At 35.5% G+C, this 27,932-nt stretch overlaps 2 protein-coding genes across 7 annotated transcripts; one reads left to right on the top strand and one right to left on the bottom strand.

Annotated features, from left to right (window-relative positions):
• mrpl51 (mitochondrial ribosomal protein L51) lies at positions 1-18,611 on the top strand. 6 transcript variants are annotated; one of them, XM_073925363.1, is made up of 6 exons: positions 1-355; positions 4,111-4,188; positions 10,281-10,427; positions 12,525-12,595; positions 13,740-13,847; positions 16,591-18,611. In XM_073925363.1, exons 4-6 carry the CDS (start codon positions 12,526-12,528, stop codon positions 16,785-16,787), a joined length of 375 nt encoding a protein of 124 aa, XP_073781464.1. In that variant the 5' UTR covers positions 1-355; positions 4,111-4,188; positions 10,281-10,427; position 12,525; the 3' UTR covers positions 16,788-18,611.
• On the bottom strand, positions 18,296-27,930 carry tfpt (TCF3 (E2A) fusion partner). The gene is given in 6 exon segments (NM_001160707.1): positions 18,296-18,568; positions 20,733-20,861; positions 22,190-22,259; positions 23,896-23,966; positions 25,966-26,181; positions 27,664-27,930. Coding segments are annotated over 5 exon segments (561 nt in total). The 5' UTR covers positions 27,664-27,930; the 3' UTR covers positions 18,296-18,493.
• Positions 27,931-27,932: the final 2 nt, after the last annotated feature.

Here is a 27,932-nt window from a genome sequence, read left to right as displayed (position 1 = left end):
GATTCCAGTCCAATATCTGAAGTCATCCTCTTCTTCCTGGACGTCGTCTATATTTAGTCTGCGAGTGAGTTGCTGGATGAAGCAGTCCCACGTACATCAGTGCGGTGATGCTGAAGTGTCCAGCCGTCCATCGTAGGTCACACATGAAGGGGACTCTAGTGTTTCTCCAGCAGCCCAAAGGGGTGTTTTAATGCCATATAGGGCCTGATCGTTACCAAACTCCTCTTTAACTATTCATTGGGGACGCAGGTGCCAAGTGTTGGTGTGTGTGTCTCTCAGGCCAGAGGAAGACATGCTAATACCGGAGATAAGAGAACACGTATCCCTGACCGCCGACAGGATCCCAAACATCCAGGTATTGCTTTCAAATCTCTTCATTTTCAGCCGATCGCGAAACTAATTCAGACAATCAGTTGCATGCAGTTCAGCTCTCACCTGTGAACTATAGTCATTAATACAGGGCTTCAGTCTGAATGTTTTCAAATGTATTATACTGTATGTTATAGTATTGACAACACTTTGTTAAAGAATGCTTGATTTATTTTCACATTTAAGCTGTACTCACAGGGAATAAAATAGTATAGTAATAATTTCTAGTACTTACTACTGTTCTCGAACATACTATAGTAAAATGTATTATGTTTTGTATATATTGTAGTATTTACATCACTAAATGCTTCTTTAAAGGCTTAAAATGTAAAAAATACCATAGTAATTTACAGTAAATTAAGTGATTTATACTGTATATATTATAGTATTGAAAACACTTTGTTAATGAATGCTTGAGTAAGTTTCACCTGTTTAATACTATAGTAATAGAGTAAATACTAGTGTTCTTGAACCATACCATAGTCAAATGCATTATAGTTTGTATATATTGCAGTATTTACTTAACTAAATGCTTCTTTAAAGGCTTTCAATATAAAAATACTATGGTAATTTAGAGTAAACAGTGTATTTTAATCCATACCATAGTAAAATTTATTATGTTTTGTGTATATTGTAGTATTGACAACACTAAATGCTTCTTTAAAGGCTTAAAACGTAGAATTATTATAGTTATTTACAGAAAATTAAATGAATTATACTGTATATATTACAGTAGTGACAACACTTTAACCATTGCTTAAGTTTCACATGTTAAACTGTACCCATAGGGGGAAAATACCATAGTAATGATTTAGAGTAAATACTACTGTTTTTGAACCATACCATAGTCAAAGTTTGTATGTGTTATAGTATTTACAACACTTTCTTCTCTGTGCTTTTTGATTTAGTTTCACACATGCTTAAACCATACAAATACTATAGTAATTTATAGTAAACAGTGTTTTTCAATCTATACTATAGTAAAATGTATTATGTTTTGTATATATTGTAGTACTTACATCACTAAATGCTTCTTTAAAGGCTTAAAATGTAAAAAATACTATAGTAATTTACAGTAAATTAACTGATTTATACTGTATATATTATAGTATTGACAACACTTTGTTAATGAATGCTTGAGTAAGTTTCACCTGTTTAATACTATAGTAATAGAGTAAATACTAGTGTTCTTGAACCATACCATAGTCAAATGCATTATAGTTTGTGTATATTGCAGTATTTACTTAACTAAATGCTTCTTTAAAGGCGTTCAATATAAAAATACTATGGTAATTTACAGTAAACAGTGTTTTTTAATCCATACTATAGTAAAATTTATTATGTTTTGTGTATATTGTAGTATTGACATCACTAAATGCTTCTTTAAAGGCTTAAAACGTATAATTAATATAGTTATTTATAGAAAATTAAATGAATTATACTGTATATATTACAGTAGTGACAACACTTTAACCATTGCTTAAGTTTCACATGTTAAACTGTACCCATAGGGGGAAAATACTATAGTAATGATTTAGAGTAAATACTACTGTTTATAAGCCATACCATAGTCAAATGTACTATAGTTTGTATATATTGTATATCGGTGCTTCTTGATTTAGTTTCACACATGCTAAAACCATACAAATACTATAGTTATTTATAGTAAATAGTGTTTATTAATGCATACTATAGTGAAATGTATTATATTGTATATATCGTAGTATTGACAACTCTTTATTAATGAAAGCTTGATTTAGTTTTAAGTATAAAGCTGTACTCGCAGGGAATAAAATACTATAGTAATCATTTCTATGTAAATCCAAGTGTTTTTGAACCATACCATATTAAAGGTTTGTATATATTATAGTATTTACAACACTTTCTTCTCTGTGCTTTTTGATTTAGTTTCACACATGCTTAAACCATACAAATACTATAGTAATTTATAGTAAACAGTGTTTTTCAATCTATACTATAGTAAAATGTATTATGTTTTGTTTATAATGTAGTATTTACATCACTAAATGCTTCTTCAAATGCTTAAAATGTAAAAATACTATAGTAATTTACTGTGAATTAACTGATTTATACTCTATATATTATAGTATTGACAACACTTTGTTAATGAATGCTTGAGTAAGTTTCACCTGTTTAATACTATAGTAATAGAGTAAATACTAGTGTTCTTGAATCATACCATAGTCAAATGCATTATAGTTTGTATATATTGTAGCATTTACATCACTAAATGCTTCTTTAAAGGCGTTCAATATAAAAATACTATGGTAATTTACAGTAAACAGTGTTTTTTAATCCATACCATAGTAAAATATGTTTTTTATATATTGTAGTATTGACATCACTAAATGCTTCTTTAAAGGCTTAAAACGTAGAATTAATATAGTTATTTATAGAAAATTAAATGAATTATACTGTATATATTATAGTATTGACAACACTTTAACCATTGCTTAAGTTTCACATGTTAAACTGTACTCATAGGGGGAAAATACTATAGTAATAATTTAGAGTAAATACTAGAGTTTTTGAACCATACCATAGTCAAAGTTTGTATATATTATAGTATTTACAACACTTTCTTCTCTGTGCTTCTTGATTTACTTTCACACATGCTTAAACCATACAAATACTATAGTAATTTATAGTAAACGGTGTTCTTGAACATACTATAGTAAAATATACAATGTTTTGTATATAATGTAGTATTGACATCACTAAATGCTTCTTTAAAGGCTTAAAATGTAAAAAAATATCATAGTAATTTACAGTAAATTAACTGATTTATACTGTATATATAATAGTATTGACAACACTTTGTTAATGAATGCTTGAGTAAGTTTCACCTGTTTAATACTATAGTAATAGAGTAAATACTAGTGTTCTTGATTCATACCATAGTCAAATGCATTATAGTTTGTATATATTGCAGTATTTACATCAATAAATGCTTCTTTAAAGGCTTGCAACATTAAAGTACTATAGTAATTTACAGTAAACTGTGTTTTTAACCCATACTATAGTAAAATGTATTATACTGTATATGTTATAGTATTGACAACACTGTTAATGAAGGCTTGATTTTTTTTCACCTGTTTAAACTGTACCCATAGGAATCAAATAAAATAGTCATAATTTCTAGTACATACCAGTGTTCTTGAACCATTCTATAGTAAAATATATTATGTTTTGTATATATTGTAGTATTTAAATCTCTAAATGTTTCTTTAAAGGCTTAAAACCTAAAATACTATAGTAATTTACTGTAAATTAAATGAATTATACTGTATATATTATAGTAGTGACAACACTTTGTTAATGAATGCTTGAGTAAGTTTCACCTGTTTAATACTATAGTAACAGAGCCATGAACCATACCATAGGCAAATATATTATAGTGACTGGAAGTTATTGAATGTTATTCATATTATTGGTTAAATTACCCATTAAATTTTATTATATTAATGTCTATCCCTCAATGTAATTATGAGTGTCATTCATATTATTTATTTAATTACACATTAAATAGCATTTACTCTAACCCTCTCAGTAAAAACAGTAGTTGTTGTTGTCATAAATAATTATCATTAACCTCCAGCTGCAGATGCATCCCTTCTGAACACAATAAATGCCTGTAGTATTTCTGCTGTGGGTAGTAAAACAGGCTATTTTCTGTGTGCTGGAATGTGAGCCTCATCTGATAGATCTGTTTTACACCAGCAGGAGCACAACACCGCCAGCTTGGGTTGCATTGGACTGTGTCAATTCATGGGATCTGCTCTCATCGCCAAGACAAAAGTAAGACCAGACTCTTCACGTCTCGGGAGTTTATGAGTGAGGATCATGTGTTTCAAAGCTTTGAGCTGATTCCTCCATCATCATCATCATGGATCTTCCTCTTCCGGTGTCCCGGCTGGATGTGGATGTGGACCTGGGCTTCGCTCTGTTTTTTTTGGTGCTGCTGTGTTTGTTTCTACTGGTGACTATGGTCCGCTGCGCTCAGATGGTCTTGGATCCGTACAGCGCCATCTCTGTGTCCACCTATCAGGAAGAGCAGGTGGAGGGATGAAGCTCCGTGGAAAAATACTATGGTAGTTTATAGTAAATGCTGTAGTGTTTTTGAACCATATTGAACTGTATGTGCTGTAGTATTTACAACTTTATTGATTAATGCTCCAGGATAAGTTTGTGAACTGATAAACACTGTAGTTTTTCTACAATGTTAGGTCAGTTGTTTATATTTCTATAGTTGTTGCCATAGCAACTGTAGAATCGCCACAGGAGATTAATTCAAGTACTTTACTGTAGTTCTTTTCACCGTAGCAACTGTAGAATCACCACAGCAGATTAATCTAAGTTCTTCACTATAGTTCTTGTTACCATAGCAACTGTAGAATCACCACAGCAGATTATTTCAAGTACTTCACTATAGTTCTTGTTACCATAGCAACTGTAGGACCGCCACAGCAGATTAATTCAAGTACTTCACAATAGTTCTTGTCACCGTAGCAACTGTAGAATCGCCACAGCAGATGAATCTAAGTTCTACACTATAGTTCTTGTTACCATAGCAACTGTACTATCACCACAACAGATTAATCCAAGTACTTTACTATAGTTCTTGTTACCATAGCAACCGTACAATCGCCACAGCAGATTAATCCAAGTACTTTACTATAGTTCTTGTTACCATAGCAACTGTACAATCACCACAGCAGATTAATTCCAGTACTTCACTATAGTTGTTGTTACCATAGCAACTGTAGAATCGCCACAACAGATTAATCCAAGTACTTCATTATAGTTCTTGTCACTGTAGCAACTGTAGAATCTCCACAGCAGATTAATCCAAGAACTTTACTATAGTTCTTGTTACCATAGCAACTGTAGGACCGCCACAGCAGATTAATTCAAGTACTTTACTATAGTTCTTGTCACCATAGCAACTGTACAATCACCACAGCAGATTAATTCAAGTACTATACAATAGTTCTTGTCCCCATAGCAACTGTACAATCACCACAGCAGATTAATTCCAGTACTTCACTATAGTCGTTGTTACCATAGCAACTGTAGTACCGCCACAGCAGATTAATCCAAGTACTTTACTATAGTTCTTGTCACCGTAGCAACTGTAGAATCACCACAGCAGATTAATCCAAGAACTTTACTATAGTTCTTGTTACCATAGCAACTGTGGAATCTCCACAGCAGATTAATCCAAGTACTTTACTATAGTTCTTGTTACCATAGCAACTGTAGGACCGCCACAGCAGATTAATTCAAGTACTTTACTATAGTTCTTGTCACCATAGCAACTGTACAATCACCACAGCAGATTAATTCAAGTACTATACAATAGTTCTTGTCCCCATAGCAACTGTACAATCACCACAGCAGATTAATTCAAGTACTATACTATAGTTCTTGTCACCATAGCAACTGTACAATCACCACAGCAGATTAATTCAAGTACTATACTATAGTTCTTGTCACCATAGCAACTGTACAATCACCACAGCAGATTAATTCAAGTACTATACTATAGTTCTTGTCACCATAGCAACTGTACAATCACCACAGCAGATTAATTCAAGTACTTTACTATAGTTCTTGTTACCATAGCAACTGTACAATCACCACAGCAGATTAATTCAAGTACTTTACTATAGTTCTTGTTACCATAGCAACTGTACAATCACCACAGCAGATTAATTCAAGTACTTTACTATAGTTGTTGTTACCATAGCAACTGTAGGACCGCCACAGCAGATTAATTCAAGTACTTCACTATCGTTCTTGCATTTCCATAGCAACTGTAGAATTGCCCCACCAGAATAATTCATGTCCTTCACTATAGTATGGTTCAAAACACTATAATATTTACTATAAGTTACTATAGTATTTGTTTCATGTGGGATCACAGCTTTTGGCTGCCCACATAACTGTAGTTATTTAAGTTCACTAGAGTAAATTGTAGTGATGAGGTCATTTGTTGACTACACTATAGAAAAATAACTACATGAATTACTGTAGTACATTTTCTCCAGCTGTATTACACTTCCTGCTGTGCCCAAAATGAGGACAAATATGAGGGTCATTTTACCCTTCATCACTTCTAAAGGCATTTTAAGCCAGGGGAGTCCAATCTCATTCCTAGAGGGTGTAGCTCCAACCTGCCTCAATACACCGGTCCGGAAGTTTCTAATATATCTAGTAAGAGCTTTAGGTGTGTTTGATTAGGGTTGGAGCAAAACTCTTCAGCACATTGGCCCTCCAGGACAGAGTTTGGACATGCCTGATTTAAGCCAATCAGAAACTCTGTTTTCACTCATTTGAGTGCTTGCTAAAAAGATGAATGACATTAAATCATTGTACTATGTTATGATGCACACAGAACACACAGTTCTACATAAAGCGACTCTTTTAAAATATTGTCACATTAATATTTATACATTTATAGCAAAGTGTAAAAACTATAACAAACTAAATACTACACTATGATACAGTGTCTGGTGTAGATTGGGCAGCAGCAAATTGATATCATAAACATTGTCCACAGTCAGTTGATTAGTGCTAATGTTGTATTGAAGTCATACTTGAATGCAATTTTAGTCTCAATATTTAAATTAGCGTGGTAAACGATATAGGGAAAGTTAAAATCAACGAATGTACGAATATAAAACCATTATATCTTCTATCTGAAGCAGGTCTGCTACAGTATTTACCACAGTTTATCAATGAGTTTAACAGTATGCTGCCGTGAGATGCTGTAAAATTTACTGTAGCAAATATTATACAGTTGAAGTATGAATTTTTAGCCCCCGTTTATTTTTTTTCCCCAATTTCTGTTTAACAGGGAGATTTTTTCAACACATTTTTAAACATAACAGCTATAATATCTCATCTCTAATAACTGATCTATTTTATCTACGCCATGATGACAGTAAATAATATTTGACTAGATGTTTTTCAAGACACTTCTATACAGCTTAAAGTGACATTTAAAGGTATAACTAGGTTAATTATGTTAATTAGGCAAGTTATTGTATAACAATGGTTTGATCTGTAGACAATCGAAAAAATATAGCTTAAAGGGGCTAATAATATTGACCTTAAAGGTGCAGTAGGTGATCTGCCAAAATGCTAACCGCTTAGCATATTATCTTTGGACGGCAGGGAGGGACTGTGATTCAAAGCCACGCCTTTTTTTTTATTTATTTATTTATTTATTTATTTTTATTAAAGCGTTCAACAAGAATACAAAAATATACAGAAAAGGTACAAAACCTTTAACAACAAGGGTAGAGAACAGAACAAAACAAAATGACAAACTAAAGAATATGCCAGGGGGAATATAAATTACAAAAAGCACTTTAAATTTAAAGCAAGGTCACAGTGATGTTTACAAGATCACATACAATACAGTCATCTATTATAAAAAAGAGAGAATATTGTAAGATTCACATAGTGTTACGGATTTTAAAGCTTTAACATTGCTGGAGGTAGAGATTGTCAAAGCCACGCCTCCTGAAATCACCAACGCGCGCACCGCGTCACAACAGCGGACAACCCCCTAGTTCATGTCATTCGCCAGTTAGAAATGTAACAGTTAGTCAGTGTTTGGCCGGCGGCGTGCAGGAATTACATTTATTACTAAGCCACACTTACATGCTATTGCAGAGCGAGTATTCAGAGTAGCATGGTAAACAGTATAGGGGAGCTGTCATTAGCTATGTTTCCATCCACCTATTGATTTTGCAAATGCGCATAAAAACCAGTTGATGGAAACGCCATGATGCGCATACATTTTGCAAATGCGCATAAAAAACAGTTGATGGAAACGCCATGATGCGCATCAATTTTGAAAATGCGCATAAAAAACGTATGCGCCTAACTGGGTAGGATAAACTTTTTATTCGATAAGAAAAGATGCGCATAAACTGCGATGGAAACACTTTTACCGCACAAACTCCAGCTTGCGCATTAAAAAAGGTCATGTGATTTTGTTAAAAGAGATCATGTGATGCTTAAAATGTGTGTGAATGGGTAAAACGTCAGGCTGAGCACATTATAAAACATCTGAAATGTTGTTTTAATCATTATAAAACGCCTTACCGTTTCAGTATTAATGTTATTATATTATTAATGACCTCCAGAATCAAGAGCGCCTGTGCTCCGCGTCTGACACCTTCAAACGCCGCTGCGCGCTCACTGCTTGTCAGGATTGTCTTCTGAGGCGCGTTCATTTAGAAAAGATTGATGCAGCTTCCCCTACTGCAGCAAATGCAGTTTTTACTGTTGATATTTGACGCTAGTTAATCAGGAAGTGACGATTTTGTTCAATTTGACTCGTTGAATGGAAACGATGCTTCATTCGCACAACTTTTATGCGATAATACAGTTTTGCGCATAAAGTTTATTCGCATTTTTGGATGGAAACATAGCTAGCGTTCAAAAGTGACCCAATGCAAATATAAAAGCAACTTCAGCTCAGTAAAGCAGGCTAGGCAGAATAGCGCTATTCACTGATGCTTTGTCGTTAAACTAAAAAAGAATATACATTAACCATGCTGTAAAATGTCCCTTATGAAACTGGAAACAGTTCAATCTTTCGCCTGGAGATTTCAGAGGCTGAACAACACACATGTGCATATCATAGCCTGTAAAATATAGGTGCATAAGCCATTCATAACACAACACAATCTAACATCAGCTGAGCCAGACTAAAATAGTTTTAAAACAGAACATCACCTGTCTAACAGTAATACTTCAGCTACGGTGTCGTCCAGGGGCGGACTGGCCATCTGGCAATTCTGGCAAATGCCAGAAGGGCCGGACCAATTTTTAAATGTGGGCCGGTCAGTTTTTTTTTTTTTAATGTATTGTTTTTACGTGGAGGCAGCTTTTATCTCTTGCTAGATGTGATATTATGATGATGATGATAATAATAATAATAGTAATAATAATAAATGTTAAGCATTTGGACCAATATGCGACGGCCGCCTGATTTCAAGATGGGCCGACCCAATCCGAGGTTACCGTAATCAAACCAATTACGTTACGTTAGCAATTTTTAACGTAATCAAAATCTGGCAAGAATGTCATATTATTTCACCATCTGTACACCAAAATAAATCGTGAATGTGCGTGTCCGTGGGTGGGGCTATGTCGGTGTGGTTATGTGGGCTGATGTGGCTACAGTGCCAAGGCTGAATTTTTGTCCCAGTCCGCCCCTGGTGTCGTCCCTCCTCCAGCGTGCTAAAGTAACTCCAATATTGATTTTCAAAAGTTTCAATTCAGCATTTGATTTCACCGCGTCTGTGATTGTCTTGTGAATGCGCGGTGGCGCTTGTGCAGGCGTGCACACGCGAATGGCGGATCTGCGTGAAAGTAGATGCGCAGAAGTCCAAATCTGCATTTGCTGACAGACAGTTTGAGCTACTTATCGAAATTATCGGCCCAACAATATTTCATTGGACCAAGTTTTTTTAGTTTTATGCCTTATCCAGAATACAAAAATACAGGTAAACGATAATGAAAACACATGTAGATCATTTACTTTAATCAGTACTATTGGACTGTGAAGAGACTTTCAACCACAACAACAAATAATGTTTCTGAAGACAATCACCTACTGCACCTTTAAAATGGTGTTTAAAAAATTAAAAACTGCTTTTATTCTAGCCGAAATAAAATAAATAAGACTTTCTCCAGAAGAAAAAATATTATAGGAAATACTGTGAAAATTTCCTGAATCTGTTAAACACCATTTGGGAAATATTTAAAAAAGACAAAAAATCAAGGAGGGGCGAATAAATCTGACTTCAACTATAATATCATTATATACTATAATAAATCTCCTATGGTGTTTTTCATGTGGGTTCAAGGAGGACTGCTAAAGCAGAAAACAAGAACACAGAATAAATCTCCAATCTCTCGGACTGGAGAAGGGATCAGAGTGGCAGTTTCTGGAAGATCGAAGCACACGCACTACTGAGCAGCACTGTGTATAACTGACACCCATTGTTTATTAGGTGAGTACCAGGGTAAATGGAGTGCTGCACTCAATATTCTGTCGTCTATTTTTGGTTCAGTGAGTTTTAACTGTATTAACTGTAGTGCCGTGAAACTCAAAACCACGCAGATGGATCTTATTACACTTTTCCAGCTGATCACATGAGCTTTCTGCACTAACACAGTACATACAGTAGCATAAGACGAGCTGTGTGTAGAGTTCAAACTGTATCTATTATTAATTAATATGCATATAGTGCAGGCTTTCATTTATGCTTGCTGAAGGAAGGCTAAATATTACACACAGTGCTCAGCATAATTCAGTACAACCTGCTTTGAAAATAAATACTTTCCTTCATTTTTAAGTGAGTATATGCAGTGTATTTTGGTGAATTTAAACAAAACAGATTTATTAAACATATATATATATATATATATATATATATATATATATATATATATATATAAATCACCAAACATATCATGAAATTTAAAGATGATACAATTGAATTCAAGCAAAATATTGCAAAAATAAATTACAACCTACAAAATTTCAACTAAATATAAATTTTTATTTATTTATTTTTTTGCTTCTCTTGATTTTTTCCTCTTTTTAAGTTTGTATTTAATATTTTTCTCTAACATATCCATTTGGCTGTGCTAGTTTTCGGAGCATTATCGTAAGTTATTTTCTTAGATAACTCTCCAGTTTTGGCTTCAGTACTGACATGCAGTCAGATATTTCGCCGAACAGATCCGCCACTTTTGGTGCTCATAAACAGTCATAAAGCTCTCGTGCTGCAGGAATGAGGAGGTCTGCTGAAGGTGAAGCTGTCGCGCAGTAAGGGGTTTGCGTATTTAATAAACTACGGCAGTTTGCGTTCATTGTACAGTAAGATTGATTAATAAATCCATATGAAACAGTCCCTTAAAAGTCATGTCTCGCTTTCAGTTTTGGCCCAAAAAGTGAAGCCCAAGTGAACCGCGCTCAGGCCCACCTCTTCCAACAGGGCCAGGGCCGGCCAAGTGAACCGTGCCTGAGCCCAATTCAGCGCACTCACACTTCTCAAACGATCCGGGAAACGGGCCTGGGCACGGTTCGGATAGCCTAGTGTGAGTGCGCCCAAAGACAAATAGTGCTCATATTATGTACATAAAATATGACACGTTTCAGCAATCGTTCCATAATTAGGAAACAGCAATAAAATACAAACAAAAGTTCTCGAAATTATAATGGTTTCATAAGTAAAAAACACAAAATATCCACTCCCTTAAAATAGTTTTTTTTTTAAATAAAGAAAATATATATTAATAAATATATATTGAAAAAATAGTTGTAAAGTTGGCTCTATGTAAGTAGGGAAATCATATTAGCAGCAAATGACAATCAAAGTACAACATTGTTCACAGTGAATTAGATAGTGTTGATGTTGTTTAGAAGTCATACTTGCATGCTAATTCCAATCGAATATTCAAAGTAACATGATAAACAATATAGAGACTGTTAAATGAACGAATGTGCGAATATAAAACCAACTTTACCTCTAATATTGTAAATATCTCATTCAAGGACATGATGTATGCTGTAGAATGACTACAATTATTTGGGTATTTTATCACTAAAAATGACCTTGAACATTAGTAGGTGATAGAGGTTTATTTAAATTTATATTTTTAATTAGAAACTTAAAAAAATGTATTTACCTGTAAACTAGATCGACATCAAGACCGGTGTAGATAAAACGTAAACTTTAAAACACGGACTTTTAATTTGAAACGTTAACGTTTGGACTTCTATTGTGAAAAGCGTGTAATGGCGGCCTGGCTCCTACACTAGTGTGTACACATGGGAAATACAGCCAATTTGCTGCATTTATCTGCAGGATTTCAGGAGTTTTAAATTATTAATCATCCGACCGTCGATTAAAGTCTTTCCTCAGAATTATTATTCACAATAATAAGGTAAAGACTTGTTGTAAAGACTGTTTAAGCTGGATTTGCTGTGGTTGCGCTCGCGACTGAAGGTCATCATCCACTGAACATGAATTATGTTATATTAACACATTATTGCAGATATTAATATTTCTGAATGTGTGTGTGTGTGTGTGTTTGTGCAGCATGTCTGTGTTTGGAGGATTGTGGAGGAGCGCTGTAAACTTGTGTCAATCGTCGAGACTCTTCAGCACAGGTCAGACATCACCCGTATTCATAACATATAAATTAACGTTACATTAAAATATGAGGTAAGTTAAACTTATATGAGAAGGAAGTGTGAACCAGCTCCACTTGTATGAGGTAAAGCTGGTTTTATATTCGAACATTCAGACTTTCTGCTTTATAATATAATGTCAGAAAAGTATTCTTTGGAAATTCTAATTAGTGTAATTATAGTAGCAGTCAATGACTATCAAAGTGCAACATTGTTCACAGTCAATTACATAGTGCTAATATTGTTTTAAAGTCATCCCTGCATGCTATTTCAGATTCAATATAGCTTGGTAAACAATATATGGGCCATTAAATGATCGAATGTGTGAAGATCAAACCTACTTTACCTTAATATGGAAAACAGACAATGACTTTAATCCTACTATGGAAGTCAATGGCTGCCTTTTTCCCAGGAGTTCTTCAGTATATCTTGTTTTGTGTTCATAAGAAAGAAACTCTTTAGAGTTTAGAACCAGTTGAGTATGAGTGAATGGTTAGAATTTTTATATGATATAGTATAATTTGATGTAGGGCTGCACAATATGTCGTTTCAGCATCGATATCTGCAATAGTCACATGGCAAGATCTGCAAAGTTTAAGTTGAGGTTATAATAACCAGCTAATTAAGCTAAAGTATTTTTTTTTATTAATAATAAATTATATTTTAAAGATTTTTTATTATTATAATTTTTTCCCCCTTAAAACAAGCTGAATTATCTGCCAGTGGGATAAGGAAAATAGTCTTGTTTTAGTTTGAATTCAGTTCCAAATAAACAATTAAATACAATAATCTTTCTTACACTTTCCAAAATGATCATTTTTTTTGTGTCCAAAGTTTTCAAACTCTCTTGAAATCCTCAATCAAAGACCGTAAAAACACATGCAAATGATAAAGTTTCACTCTATTATGGTCAAACTTACAAATCACATGTGTTCTGCAGCTCCTGATCACCTATAATCCAGACTCTCCATCGCATACCCTCTGATAATGTGACTATTGCAGATGCGCACATTGCGACATCGATGCTGAAATCATCTATTGTGCAGCCATATTGCAATGTCAGATTTGTTTTCCAGTATCGTGCAGCCCTAATTAAATGCATTTATTTTGCATCGTCTGTCAGGCTCCTGTGCTCGAATACGAATGCACGCCATTCCCAAACTCAAAGAAGTGGACCGCTGGACGGAGAAGAGGAGCATGTTTGGGGTTTACGATAACATCGGTATTCTGGGTGAGCAGGACATATCATATCAGTATTCATTATGGTCATGCTTTTATTTTGCATTGCGGATTTATCAAATGTTATTTTTAACATTCAATGACACGTTAATGGCTTCTTTAAGTATGAATAATAGCTTCTTGTAAGTTTAACCACTTGAAATGATTATTACTAATTTTGTAGAGATAATATCAGACTCAAACTCAACTTTATGATCTCATTTACAGCAAGGTGCGGTAACACAGGCGAAAGTTCCATGTACACATTAACAAAATATTACCACACAACATGCATCTTTAAGGTGCATCTCCCTCCCCGCTGGACTTATTTAATGACCACCATTATAGAAGAATTTCTAGTTCTGCAAATAGGAAATCTAATGATGCTGATGGCAGCAGCTGAAACATTAGCTATGTTTCCATCCAAAAATGCGAATAAACTTTATGCGCAAAACTGTATTATCGCATAAAAGTTGTGCGAATGAAGCATCGTTTCCATCCAACGAGTCAAAGCGAACAAAATCGTCACTTCCTGATTAACTGGCGCCAAATATCAACAGTAAAAACTGCATTTGCTGCAGTAGGAGAAGCTGCATCAATCTTTTCTAGATGAACGCGCCTCAGAAGACAATCCTGACAAGCAGTGAGCGCGCAGCGGCGTTTGAAGGTGTCAGACGCGGAGCACAGGCGCTCTTGATTCTGGAGGTCATTAATAATATAATAACATTAATACTGAAACGGTAAGGCGTTTTATAATGACCAAAACAACATTTCAGATGTTTTATAATGTGCTCAGCCTGACGTTTTGTCCATTCACACACATTTTAAGCATCACATGATCTCTTTCAACAAAATCACATGACCTTTTTTAATGCGCATGCTGGAGTTTGTGTGGTAAAAGTGTTTCCATCCCAGTTTATGCGCATCTTTTCTTATCGAATAAAAAGTTTATCCTACCCAGTTAGGCGCATAAGTTTTTTATGCGCATTTTCAAAATTTATGCGCATCATGACGTTTCCATCAACTGTTTTTTATGCGCATTTGCAAATAGGTGGATGGAAACATAGCTACAGAGTACAGTGGGTGATCCAGGGTGCATAGGATACCCTGAGCTCTCTTTAAGACATGATTATAGTAAATTAGCATTGGACCAGTTTGGTTAAAACTGATGATCTTGCCTGCCACCTTCATCAGGCTGCTCAACCCGTTCTTGTTTAACACAGTCAGATTACCGTACCAAGCTACACTGCAGAAAGACAAAACAGATTCAATAAATTGTTTATTAAACAGCTTTATCATAGAGGTACAAACCTGAAACCATCTAAATTTCCTCAGAAAAAAACAGTTATTGATTAACTTTTTTATAGACAGCCTGTTGAAATGTCAACATATTGTTAATATCGACCCCTAGATATTTATGTGTCCACAATTTCAATGTCCAAGCATTTAATACTCCACCTTCCTGTAATCTATCACCATGTCTTTTTTGTTTTATTTACATTCAACTGGAGAGAAAATCTATTACACCTGGGGCCTGTTTCAGAAAGGAGGTTAAGTTTCATTTTATTGACAATGATGTATTTATTGTACTGTAAGTGTATATTGTATTTGTTATAACTGTTAAATGTGTTACTTCCTGCCCAGGGACTACAGATGTAAATTAGCTTTATAGCTAACTCTGGCACAACATGTCATGCTGTACATTGTCCCTGTATAAATAAACAAAAAGAATAAATAAATAAAAATAAAAAGTGAAAACTCAGTATTTTAACCCTGAAATGTGAGAAACTCTGGGTTTTCCGTTTCAAAATGGCAGGTTTGTCAAACTGTAGAAAACAGGGTAAGCCAAGCCTGTTTCTGAAAGAAAGGTAGCTTCAACTCAGAGTCAGTTACTGTGGTCACTTACTCTGTGAACCTAACCTGGTCAGGAGCAGGTTTTATTCTCTAAACTCTGAGTTTCTGTCGGTCTCCTCCCCTTTTTTAAAGTCGAAGGGGTATTGCGCACCTTAGCCTTGCGTTTTCACCCATTTATTTTAATGCTCATTTTGGAGATGTGCATAAAAACGATTGATGGTTAGTAATGCTATTTTTCATTGCACAACAATTAATCTGTCAGGCTCTTTGGCTAAAAATGAGAAATCACGGTTTAATTTGTTATTATTAGATTATTAAAAAATTTCACCTCTCCTGCTGTGCATGAGCTAAGCTGTTGAATGGTCGGTGTATGAGGCGGCTAGGCTACGCTAGCTTCAATTTTGATTGATTTATTCTCTAATCGGTTGCCTGTTATGTGGTGAATATAATCCTGTAATGTATACTGCAGTCCTGATTTGTCTGGCTTTCTCAGATATCACACCTGTTCGCCAAAAATGACATTATATTACTGGCAATGTCTGACACTGACCCTTACACATTGTAAAAGCCGTGCCAGGCACGAAAGCTTGACAGGCGTAGCAACAGTAACTAAGGAGGGCGGGGCTTAGGGAAGGGTCAATTGCTCAGTTGTAGTGAACTACACCATTGGGAATGATTCTTCTACATAGGAATTGTTATCAGAACAAAAATGTTTCTGTTTTATTTTGTTTATAACAGTTTAAATAGGCCAAAATAAAAAATGCCGAACAGCTTTTATAGAACTCACAAGTTTTGCTTATAAAGAAAGTTAAAGAAACTGGCTGAAAAATGGAAGAAAAGGGAGCATGTTAGTGGAGTTGCATGATTAAGAAGCGTCTCTGTCTGTGTGTGTTGGTCTGCAGGCGACTTTAAAGCTCACCCTAAAGACATGATCCGGGGTCCGGTGTGGGTGCGCGGCTTCAGAGGAAACGAGCTTCAGCGGCTGTTGAGGAAGAGGAATATGGTTGGAGACCGCATGATGACGGAGGACCGACACAACCTGCAGAAGAGGATCAGTCACCTGTACCGCCGCTTCAACAGACACGGCAAACACAGATAAAGAGAGATACATACACACACACATACATGTTCATATGAAACAGCAGGGGGCCTGTATTACAAAAGATTGAGCTTGAGTTCTGTACGCTGAACACCACCACACCTGTACTGATACACACTCATTCATGTGTTGACAAATGTTCATTAAACTGTAGAAATTGTGTGTGTATTACAAAATATTGAGCTTGAGTTCTGTATATTAAATTGTTTATTAAAATAATCAAATTATTAGTCATAAAATCCACTACAAACACATATGTAGTCACTATCTATCTGTGTTTGTGGTGTGTTTTATCACTAATATCGAACACACACTCATGTTGTAGATCTGGGGTCCATTCTTCGTACGTGGATTACTCAGTTAGCTGGATTTGGATGTTGACGATTTGACATGATCCAGGATCGTTTCGTTCTTCAAAACTGATCTGAGAGTTGTTGTCATAACAACAGTTCTGCTAGCTCAAATCTGGTAGGAAGCAGGTTCAATTCATAGAAACGGGATTAGATCGGCTCAGTTCAAGCAAAGATAATACTGAAAGTATGTACCAAATTCTGATATTTTCTTAAATTAGTAGTTATATACACTTGGGAAAATACAATTTTTTAAAAAACTATATAAAGTTATAGTCATTAATAAAATAAATGAAGTTATATATTAATAAAACTTATGGAATCTGCACCCCTGAAATGAAAGTTCAAAGACTGCCACCTGGTGGTGCAAAGAGAAAACTTATTGATATGAACTTTTTAGATCACTTTAGTACAGTTTGTGTATGGTTATAGAAATGCACAATGTGACTTTAAAAGCAATAATACTTTTATGCAGTCATGTTTTGACAGATATGACGGTGATTTGATGCTTCATAAAAGTTGCAGATATCTAACTGCGTTTGTAAACATCCAGTTATTCTTTACACCAATTAAAAAACGGCTACTATAATACTACTATGGGTACTATAATAAGGAAAATCCGCTCTAACTGTAGAACTGAATAAACTGCTCTTAACACATGAAAGGGTCAAGCATGCAGCCCACAAGGTGTAAAGTTATTGTGTATCATATTTAACAAACCGTTTCTAATTAATTTGATGTAATTTTGCTCACATGGATAATTGAATATTAATCAGATGATGTCATTACGCTGCTGTGCCGTCAGCCAATCGTTTCATTGCTGATCATTTCGAGGATCGATAGATCTGTCTTTCACAACACACGCAGCGATCTCAGATCAGTTCATTCAGACATTTTAATCTGATGCACAAACTTGTTTGAAGAACCAAATTAGCCAGAGATCAGTTATCAAGGTTAAAAGATCCAGGATCTGCCAAATCATCTTAGATCATTTAAGCGAGGTACGAAGAACGGACCCCTGCTCACTAAACAGCACTGTCAGGAGGCCTGTATTACAAAACATTGAGCTCGTGTTTTGCATGCTGAATTAAAAATGTTTGTCAAAGTATTGGTCAATGACTGCCTCAAAGGCTGTTTCTGACACAAATGCAAAAAGGATTTAGCCTCATCATTTTATTTCCTAATTCTGACACACACAAACATTGCAACGTATGAACAGCATAAGCGTGAGGAGAAAGTCCTGATACAGGATGTGAACAAATTCAGACATGTAAGGACTTTTTTTTTTATCCTGTGTTGTACAAAACAAAAGTCCCGCAGTGACTGACTTCATGTCAGAGGTGTTGTTTCTGCTGATCAGTGAGAGAGTGAGTTTGGACTGGGGAATCCACTGAACTGAGCCTCCGTCATCACCGGCTGCTCCGACTCGATCTGTGTGAAGCAAACACACATTAAAACCAAGGTGTTTCCAAAATGCCCAAACTACTGTTGTGTTTTGAAACTATACTATGTCTGAATTAAGTAACATGCGTTCATTGAGGGTCCTGTGAAGTGCTTGGAAATGTGCATTTTTTTTAATTCAAAGTTTGATGTAATCTCAAATGAAAGAGAGGGCGGGACATAGAATAAAAAAGCAGCCAATAGCATTTGTTTTTCTCACAGCTGTGCGCCAGTGAAAGTGGTGGAGCTCAAGCGCATCAAATGAGAAGGGGGCGGGGCATGTGAGACACTAGAGAGCATTTGATTGCTCAGAAGATTTGATGAAAAACTGAAGTATGAGGTGACCTGGAAAAACTCAACTATGGGGTAATGGGTCAAATCAGGGGTATCCAAACTCTGTCCTGGAGGGCCGGTGTCCTGCAGATTTTAGCTCCAACTTTCAACACCTCCCTGGAAGTTTTTGTATACCTAGAAAGAGCTTGATTAACTGGTTGAGGTGTGTTTAATTGACGTTAGAACTAAAATAAGCATGACACCAGCCTTCCAGGACCGAGTTTGGACACCCCTGGGTTAAACAAATGACAAAATACTGTAGTTTACCCACGGTCTGAAACACACGTGACCTGTGGATTAATACATTTTTTACTGGTACCTAAATCTTCTTAGGCTTTCCTGTAAATTATAATGACGACGGAAATAGTGGGGCTGTAAAATGTGTCTTTTATTAGTTTTTATTTTTATTAGAGTGTTCCTTTAAGATAAATTCACATTGAAACCAATTATTTCATTCGGTGTTCAGGGGATAGTTCACCCACAAATGTTAATTGTGCCATTATTTACTCGTCATATACGCGTTTCTTTTTTTAATCTTCTCTTGAACACGAAGGACAATATTTTGAGGAAAGCTGGAAATCCATTCCATTGACTTCCATAGTATTTGTAATTCCCACTAAGTCAATGGTTAGAACATTCTTCAAAATATCTTCCTTTGTGTTAAAAACAAACAAACTCAAAACTAATTTGAAACAAGTTAAAGGGCACCTTTGATGAAAAATTAACTTTTCAAGCTGTTTGGACAAACATATGTGTAGGTATAGTGTGTAGACAGTCATATTGTGGTGATATAAACACACCCAGTCCTTTTTTTTTTTTTTTTTTTTTTTAACAACATAAAAACGGTGGACCAATTGGTGCGGTTTTCAGACCAACCACAACTTGACGTAGGAGTGTGGTCCCCTTGCCCACCGAATTAATTGACAGCTGCGTATTAACGTCTCTCTAGCAACGTGTATAATCATCTCAACAAGACAGGACGTGCGCAAAGCAACCGGGAAAAAAAAGGTCTGTTCAGTTCGCTAGGATCATCAGTCACCATCAAATGTGATCAAGAAGAGTGAGTTTTACAAGTTTAACATGTTTTAAAACAGAGCATGTGTGTAATGAATTACAGCGATTTACTTCAGCTTTACTTTATCAACACAGCCGCGTGTCAGGACAATTATAAAAGACGCTTCAATCCCGGTTTGTGGACGTTAAACCAGGATTATTTTGTACAATAACATAACAGATATCCACACAGCAGTGGAGATACACCTGTGTCCTGTCACATATGCATGCAAAAAGAGTGCAAAGCTAAACAAGCGCTACATAACTACATTGTGTGTGACTCATCGATGCAACTCCACAACAAATACTAATTGATCAAGTTCTTACTTTAGTATGTCTCTCAAACATTACGTGAGATCTGCTTCCTTCATGTCTGTCTGTTGTCTGAGGCAGCCGAGGGTGGAGATTAATGCATGCTGGCAGGCATGTGGGAACGGTGGGAGGGGAGGACTAGCCTTAAAGGCGCAGTACAAAAAAAGAGAGCAACAAGCTGTTTCGAGCTATAAAACAGAAACTTCAGACAGCTATAATAAATAATCTGATGGGTGTTTTGAGCTGAAACTTAACAGACACATTCTGTAGACACAAAAGACTTGCATTAAATCTGGAAACAGGGGTAACCTAGGTGCCCTTTAACAAATGAGTAAATGACATTTTTGGGTGAACTGTCCCTTTAATATTTAACAACCGCACTGTGTTTTTGACCATATCAATGCAGCCCTGGAGAGTTCAGGAGCAGTAAAATCTTTAATAGTCTTTATTTATGTACCTGCGTGTCTCTGTCTTTCTGGAGCCGGTGTCTCTTTCTCTTTACTCCTCCAGTGGACTGAGGTGGAAATGTTGGAGAAGAGACGTCTTCATCTCCACCGAGAGCTGACTCTACAGCCTTCCCTTCATCCTGTACACACACATTCAACTCGGGTTTATTTGTGTAGCGCTGTTTACAATAATTACTGTTTCAAAGCAGCTTCACAAAAGACTCATATTACATGATTGCAATTAAATATAAGTTATTATATACAGACACAGTCAACCTGCAAATTTACAACATATAGGTGATGTCTGTGTGTACATGAAAGGTTTATACCATAACTTCACTTCTACATACAGAGTTTGTGATGATGATGATATTTATATATATATATATATATATATATATATATATATATATATATATATATATATATATATATATATATATGTATGCGCATCATCATCAATACAAAGCCAGAACTTTTAAACATCTCACGTTTTTTTACATTTGGCTGACAAAAAATGGTCTAAAAATAATGTTATAATTGTCTGTTTTGGTGCAGTGATGATTAATAGTCAGTTTTAAATACGCAAATCTAATATATGGTCAGAATAACTGCAGATAATTAAAATATTAAAAAAAAAACTGCGATTTAGAATGATTGAAAATGAATATGCAACCCGGTACTAGTGTGGTGTACCTAATAAAGTGGCCAGTGAGTGTATATACACACAATAAAGCTTTGCCGGCAACGCAGTAGCTTAATAGGTAGAAAAACTGCCTCACAGCAAGAAGGTTGCTGGTTTGAGCCTCGGCTAGGTCAGTTGGCGTTTCTGTGTGGAGTTTGCATGTTCTCCCCGTGATCAAATGGGTTTACTCTGGGTGCTCCGGTTTACCCCACAGTCCAAACACATGCGCTATAGAGAAATTGAATATGCTAAATTGGCCGTAGTGTGTGTGTGTGTGTGTGTGTGTGTGTGTGTGAGAATGAGTGTGTATGGGTGTTTCCCAGTAATGTGTTGCAGCTGAAAGGGCATACGCTGCGTAAAACATGTGCTGGATGAGTTGGCAGTTCATTCCGCTGTGGCGATCCCAGATTAATAAAGAGACTAAGCCGAAAAGAAAATGAATGAATGCATCTTTGCCTGAGAATATTATTTTGTTTGTTAATGTCTTATACACTTCATCAAAAAAGGAAGGTAACGATGGAGAAATATTACATCTCTTTTACTCTAGGTACAAATAGAAAAGTTACACTCAGGACATTCTTGGTATGCAATGTATAATATTTCAGGACATATCTTGAGATACATGTTAGGGACATATCACACTCATTAGGGCGGATGTGGTTGGGGTGGGGGGCTGGGGGGGGGGGGGGGGGGGGGGGATTTGTTACGGTCCCTTATCCCATCCGCTACGCCACTGCACAGCCCCAGCAGCAGTTGTGGATGAAAAATGTGTGTCTTCCTGACCTCTAATGTGATGGTGAGCTGAGCTGCCCTGTAATCATCTCCAAATGAGTCCAGTGTCTTCATCAGAAACCTTAAACACACACACACACACACACACACTTGTGTTATATGAAGAATTAATCCAAGAGAAATAGGAAAAACTGCAACTTTATTTTGACTTTAACTTTAACTTCACACTGTAAATGTGTTTTTTTGTTGTTGTTTTTGACGCTTCCAAAGCATAAAAATCCCACAAGTTTGCAGATATTTAAGAAGCATGCTAAATGAACATCAACACAAAATGTGTGTTATGCGCATTACGTATAGCCAACTATATTTCAGCACCCCAGGTCATCTTGGTGGAAGGCCGTGTATACATTTATTAGGCTCTTAAAGCGTGCTTTTGCGACCAAAAATGCGACCTCTGGTGGACATTAGCAAACTCCGAAATGGGACGCAGATTCAGAGTTCCACATGAGGTGGTTATTAATTAGCTAATAAATATAATGAGAGTAAACATTAGGTGAGCAGGTTTCATTGTAACCCTGTGTCCTGACAACACTCTACATGATAAGATTGGCAGTGATTGTCTTTTTATTTAGCTTCACTCTATGTAAAGCACTTTGCTCAAACTGGGCTGTGTTTAAATGTGCTCCGAGGATAGATACATATTTCAACACATGTTGTTTACGTTTTGAATATTTAGAAACATTCATTCATTCATTCATTTTCTTGTCGGCTTAGTCCTTTTATTAATAAGGGGTCGCCACAGCGGAATGAACGACCAATTTATCTAGCATATGTTTTTTTAACGCAGCGGATGCCGCAAACCATCGCTGGGAAACATCCACACAAACCCACTCACACACTAGGGACAATTTAACTTACCCAATTCACCTATAGCGCATGTCTTTGGTCTTGTGGGGGAAATCTACGCAAACAGGGGGAGAACATGCAAACTCCACACAGAAATACCAACTGGCCCAGCCAGGGCTCGAACCAGCGACTTTCTTGCTGTGAGGTGATTGTGCTACCCACTGAGCTGCCACATGATAAATGCTAATGTGTATTACCGAAAACATCAACTGAAGCAACAACTGGCAGATTTTGATTTTCAACTCGATGTTTCAGCTCAATATTTGTTTTTGATATTCAAACCAACTATAAAAAACTTGACATAATTTCAACGTAAAAATGACTTTATTTTGATTATTTTGACCTGCTAAAGCGGAAAACTGGAAAACTGATTTATTATACAGGCCTGGTATGAGCTGATCATGTTTAAAAAGAAAAGCTGTAACATTTAGGCGAGACAAATGTAATGTGTGTCAGATCAAGGATGATGCACGAATCGATTCTGAATTTAAGCTTTTTACTCGATGATTTAAACAAAGATGTAACAATAATAATGGAAAAATAAATAAACATATACAATATTCTCTTTAAGCGAAAACTAAGAGTGAACGCCAAATCAAACACATGCGCTATAGGGGAATTGATGAATTAAATTGGCCGTAGTGTATAAGAGTGTGTCTGTGAATGAGTGTGCATGGATGTTTCCTAGTACCAGGTTGCAGCTGGAAGGGCATCCACTGCGTAAAACATATGCTGGATAAGTTGGTGGTTCATTCCACTGTGGTGACCCCTTATAACTAAGGAACTAAGCCAAAGGAAAATGAAAGAATTAATTTTTCCTGTCAATAAAACACACAGACACACACACACACCTTCTTTCTTTCCTCATGCGGCGGGTCAGTCTCTGCACCTGATGAAGGCGTCCCAAAATCTTCTCATTTACCTGAAAACAGATTAATCAAAGAGTTCAGTAAAATACAAATATACGTTCACAATCACCCGCTACCACTGCTCATATGTTCTGATTTTGTCTGAAGTTAGAAGAGTTTTGGAAGAGGATTACAGATATTTAGCATTCCAATAGACCCAGATCCATTGATGGGCATTTTTGGTGTCGTGCCTGAGAATATAGACCTCAGTAAAGACATACTATCAGTTATTGCCTTCACTACATTACTACCAAGACGTTTAATATTACTCAAGTGGAAAAGAGTAGACCCCTCAACGCATGCTGGCTGGATAAAGGAAGTGATGTCTTACATTCAATTGGAAAAGATTAAATACACGATTCGAGGCTCGAAACCCAAGTTCCTAGACAAATGATCCCCTTTATTAAATACTTTATAGAACTCCCTGGCCTTTAGAAAAAAAAAATATATATATATATTTTATTTTCTCTTACACGTTATTTCTATATTATACTCTTTGGATGTTACAAAGAGTATAAACAAACAACTTCTTTTTATTTATTATAATTAATTAATTTCAGTTTTTTTCATTTTATTCATCATTTATATATATATTTATATATATATATATAGTATTAAGATGCCCCTCTTTTGTATATTCCCTCTTTTGGATGTTGCCAAGTCTTTCATGTTAAATGACTACATATGGACTGAACAAATATGCTACACTCTGTTTTTTCACTGTCAACTCAGGAACTGTGGAATGATGCGTGTATGCGTGATCACACACACACACACACACACACACACACACACACACACACACACACACACACACACACACACACACACACACACACACACACACACACACACACACACACACACACACACACACACACACACACACACACACACACACACACACACACGTCAACCCGCCAAATGCGGGTAGATTTCAGCTTTGGCGGGTTAGACAGACAATCCCACTAGCCACTTTGGCTGATTGAAAATAATTTTGAAATTGTAGTTTTCCTAAAAGCAGGGTTCGTCAATATAAAGATGATGATCAATATGTGGATCAAAATGGGATCTTAGAATCGAGAAGTAAAATAATTGTGATCACGCGAGCAGAAGAAAGCAAGTGAATACCGAATGAGAGAATGATCATCACTCGCGCTAACAGCTGATGTGATATGCGCGAGTTCTTAAAACGCGTGCGCGCTCCCGAATCGTGAATTATTGTTTTTTACAATATTGCTTTAATGGGAGATGAACTCTCCATTTATGTGCAGTCAACTGGTGATCCGAGAGATCTTTAGCCACGACAGATTACCGTGCTTATTTTTGATACATGACAATAGTTATTTTTTAAAAGTCAATTGCTTTTCATTCTTTTTTAGGAAATGTTTTGTTAAATAAAAAGTATAGTATACAGCTATATTTTGCTTGTTTTGACACATAAAAAAATTTGTGGCTAAGAAATAATTCTTGTTTAGTGTGGTTAGAGATAAATTTGGGAAATCGTTAATTTTGAGCTCTAAAAAAATCATGTAAAATAAAAACTAATTGCAATATAACAATACTCCTTTGCTCATTCTCATTGAGCAAGCTCATACTCGACACACAAAAATTGAAATGAATGAGGACGCATGTGGACATAACACAAAATTTAAATCAAGTAATTTTAGCATGTCAATGTTAAATTTATGCATATAAAATATATTTTCCCAACAACTAAACTGTGGCTTGTGAAAATGCAGAGTGGCTAGTAACATTGGAAAACTACTAGCCAAAGCCGGTGATCATTAATGTAAAGCCCTGTATACACACACACACACACACACACACACACACACACACACACACACACACACACACACACACACACACACACACACACACACACACACACACACATATATTTATATAAAAAACTGAAAACTCTCAATTAGGTGACTTGAAGCATGGCGTGTAAATGCAATCTTTGTGAACAGTTATTAAAGAGAACTCTCTAATGTTTTGTGGGTTCACCTGTTGGATCTCTTTGCAGCGTTTGCTGAGCGTCTGGTATTTGTTTCTGTCCAGCTCTCTCCTCTCCTCATCCCCGGAGCCACTCGGGGCCCCGTCGGTCTCCAGGAGCTCGGTACCTCCGGGGCCCAGCTCCACTCCACCGGTCTCCAGCTCCGCTTCCAGAATGTGACCCCCAAACAGAGGTGGCAGAGCCAGACCCGAGAAATCCTCCATCATCTGAAGCACACACACAAAACAGAAAACCTTAGAAAAAAGCTTTGCTTAACATTTATGAAGTGTGTGTCACACTGGTGAGTGGGCTTGATCTAACATGGACCATTCGGTTTGCATGGCTGATACCGATGATGCCGAATTGTACACTATACTGCCATTACATATTACTGGTTTATGCATTGTGCTATGGAGGACGAAATCTGCAAAAAACAATAAATAAATATGCAAAGAAGTAAATGAATGAATAAATAAATCCACAAATTTCTGCATAAATAAAACAATAAAAAATACACAAATAAAAGAAAGAATAAATCCACAAACTTATGCAAAAATTAAACAATAAAAATAAATACGCAAATAAGTAAATGAATGAATAAATAAATCCACAAATTTCTGCATAAATAAAACAATAAATAAATCCACAAATAAATAAATAAATTAATAAATAAATAAATAAATACACAAATCCCTGCATAAATAACAATAAATCAATAAATACACAAATTAGTGAATGAATAAATAAATCCACAAATTTCTGCATAAATAAAACAATAAATAAATACACAAATAAATGAAATGAATAAATCCACAAACTCACAAACTCCTACATAAATAAAACAATAAATACATAAATACACAAATAAATGAATGAATAAATAAATCCACAAATTCCTGCATAAATAAAAAAATAAATACACAAATAAATGAATGAATAAATCCACAAAGCTCCTGCATAAATAAAACAATAAATAAATATGCAAATAAAGAAATATCTACAAATTCCTGCATGAATATATAAAAAACGAATAGTGCGGGCAGATAAATAATGAAATAAATGTTTGGGGAATAAGTAAATGCTAAACTGAAAGTTGATTTATCTACCTGCATTATTAATAACTTACATATTTATTTATGCAAGAATTTTTACATATATTTATATGTTTGTGCATATATTTATTTGTTAATTCATTGTTTTTGTTTATGCAGGAATTTGTGGATTTGTCTATTTATTTAGGGTATTTAATCATTGTTTTAGGCAGGAACTTGTGGGTTTATTAATTTATTTGTTTACTTATTTGTGTGTTCATTTATTTATTGTTTTTGCAGGTTTCGTCCTCCATATTGTGCAGTATACTATTTTCTGTTGTATTTTTGCTTTCAAATAAACCCATGCCATTTGTCTGTTAGCTTCTTTATGTGTGCATCATTTCCACCCATACTCCAAGAAATTGGGATAAAGTTGGCTTTTTATTTGCACATTCATCAATTTTAACATCCCTATATTGTTTACCACGCTATTTTATTGGGTCTGAAATCAACATTAGCACTAACTTATGTTATTGACACAATTAGCACAATGTTTTAATTTCATACTCTGTTTAGAATTAGCAAATATTATTTATAAACTGTATTATTAAAGATAAAGTCCGGATGTAAGAATATAAACCAACTTTACCTCTATAATTTTATGTCATCGTTACTCACCTTGATTCAGAGATGTAAACAATCACTCATGATGGCGGTTTAGCGAATATATCGTTGCTACTACTCGGCAGTTTCGTTTATATACTATTAAACAAATGATCCCAGATATAGCATTTACATGTATATTGTAGACATATAAATAAAAACTTTACGTTTTAATTTCAAGCAATTCAAACAGCTCGATCTTTTCAGACTCCTTCTTCTTCAGCAGTCAGGTTTAATGGCGGTTGAAAACTCATTACCGCCACCTAACAGCCTGGAGGAACCAA

The sequence above is a fragment of the Danio rerio genome, chromosome 16 (genome assembly GCF_049306965.1).
Source record: "Danio rerio strain Tuebingen ecotype United States chromosome 16, GRCz12tu, whole genome shotgun sequence".
NCBI classification, from domain to species: domain Eukaryota; kingdom Metazoa; phylum Chordata; class Actinopteri; order Cypriniformes; family Danionidae; genus Danio; species Danio rerio.
This window is presented reverse-complemented; position numbering and strand designations above follow the sequence as displayed.

Excerpts from the sequence above, each read along its gene's own strand:
- mrpl51 (XM_073925363.1), top strand. The coding sequence starts at position 12,526 with ATGTCTGTGTTTGGAGGATTGTGGAGGAGCGCTGTAAACTTGTGTCAA. Across the intron at positions 12,596-13,739 it reads GTCGAGACTCTTCAGCACAG|GCTCCTGTGCTCGAATACGA; the intron begins GTCAGACATCAC and ends ATCGTCTGTCAG. Across the intron at positions 13,848-16,590 it reads CGATAACATCGGTATTCTGG|GCGACTTTAAAGCTCACCCT; the intron begins GTGAGCAGGACA and ends GTTGGTCTGCAG.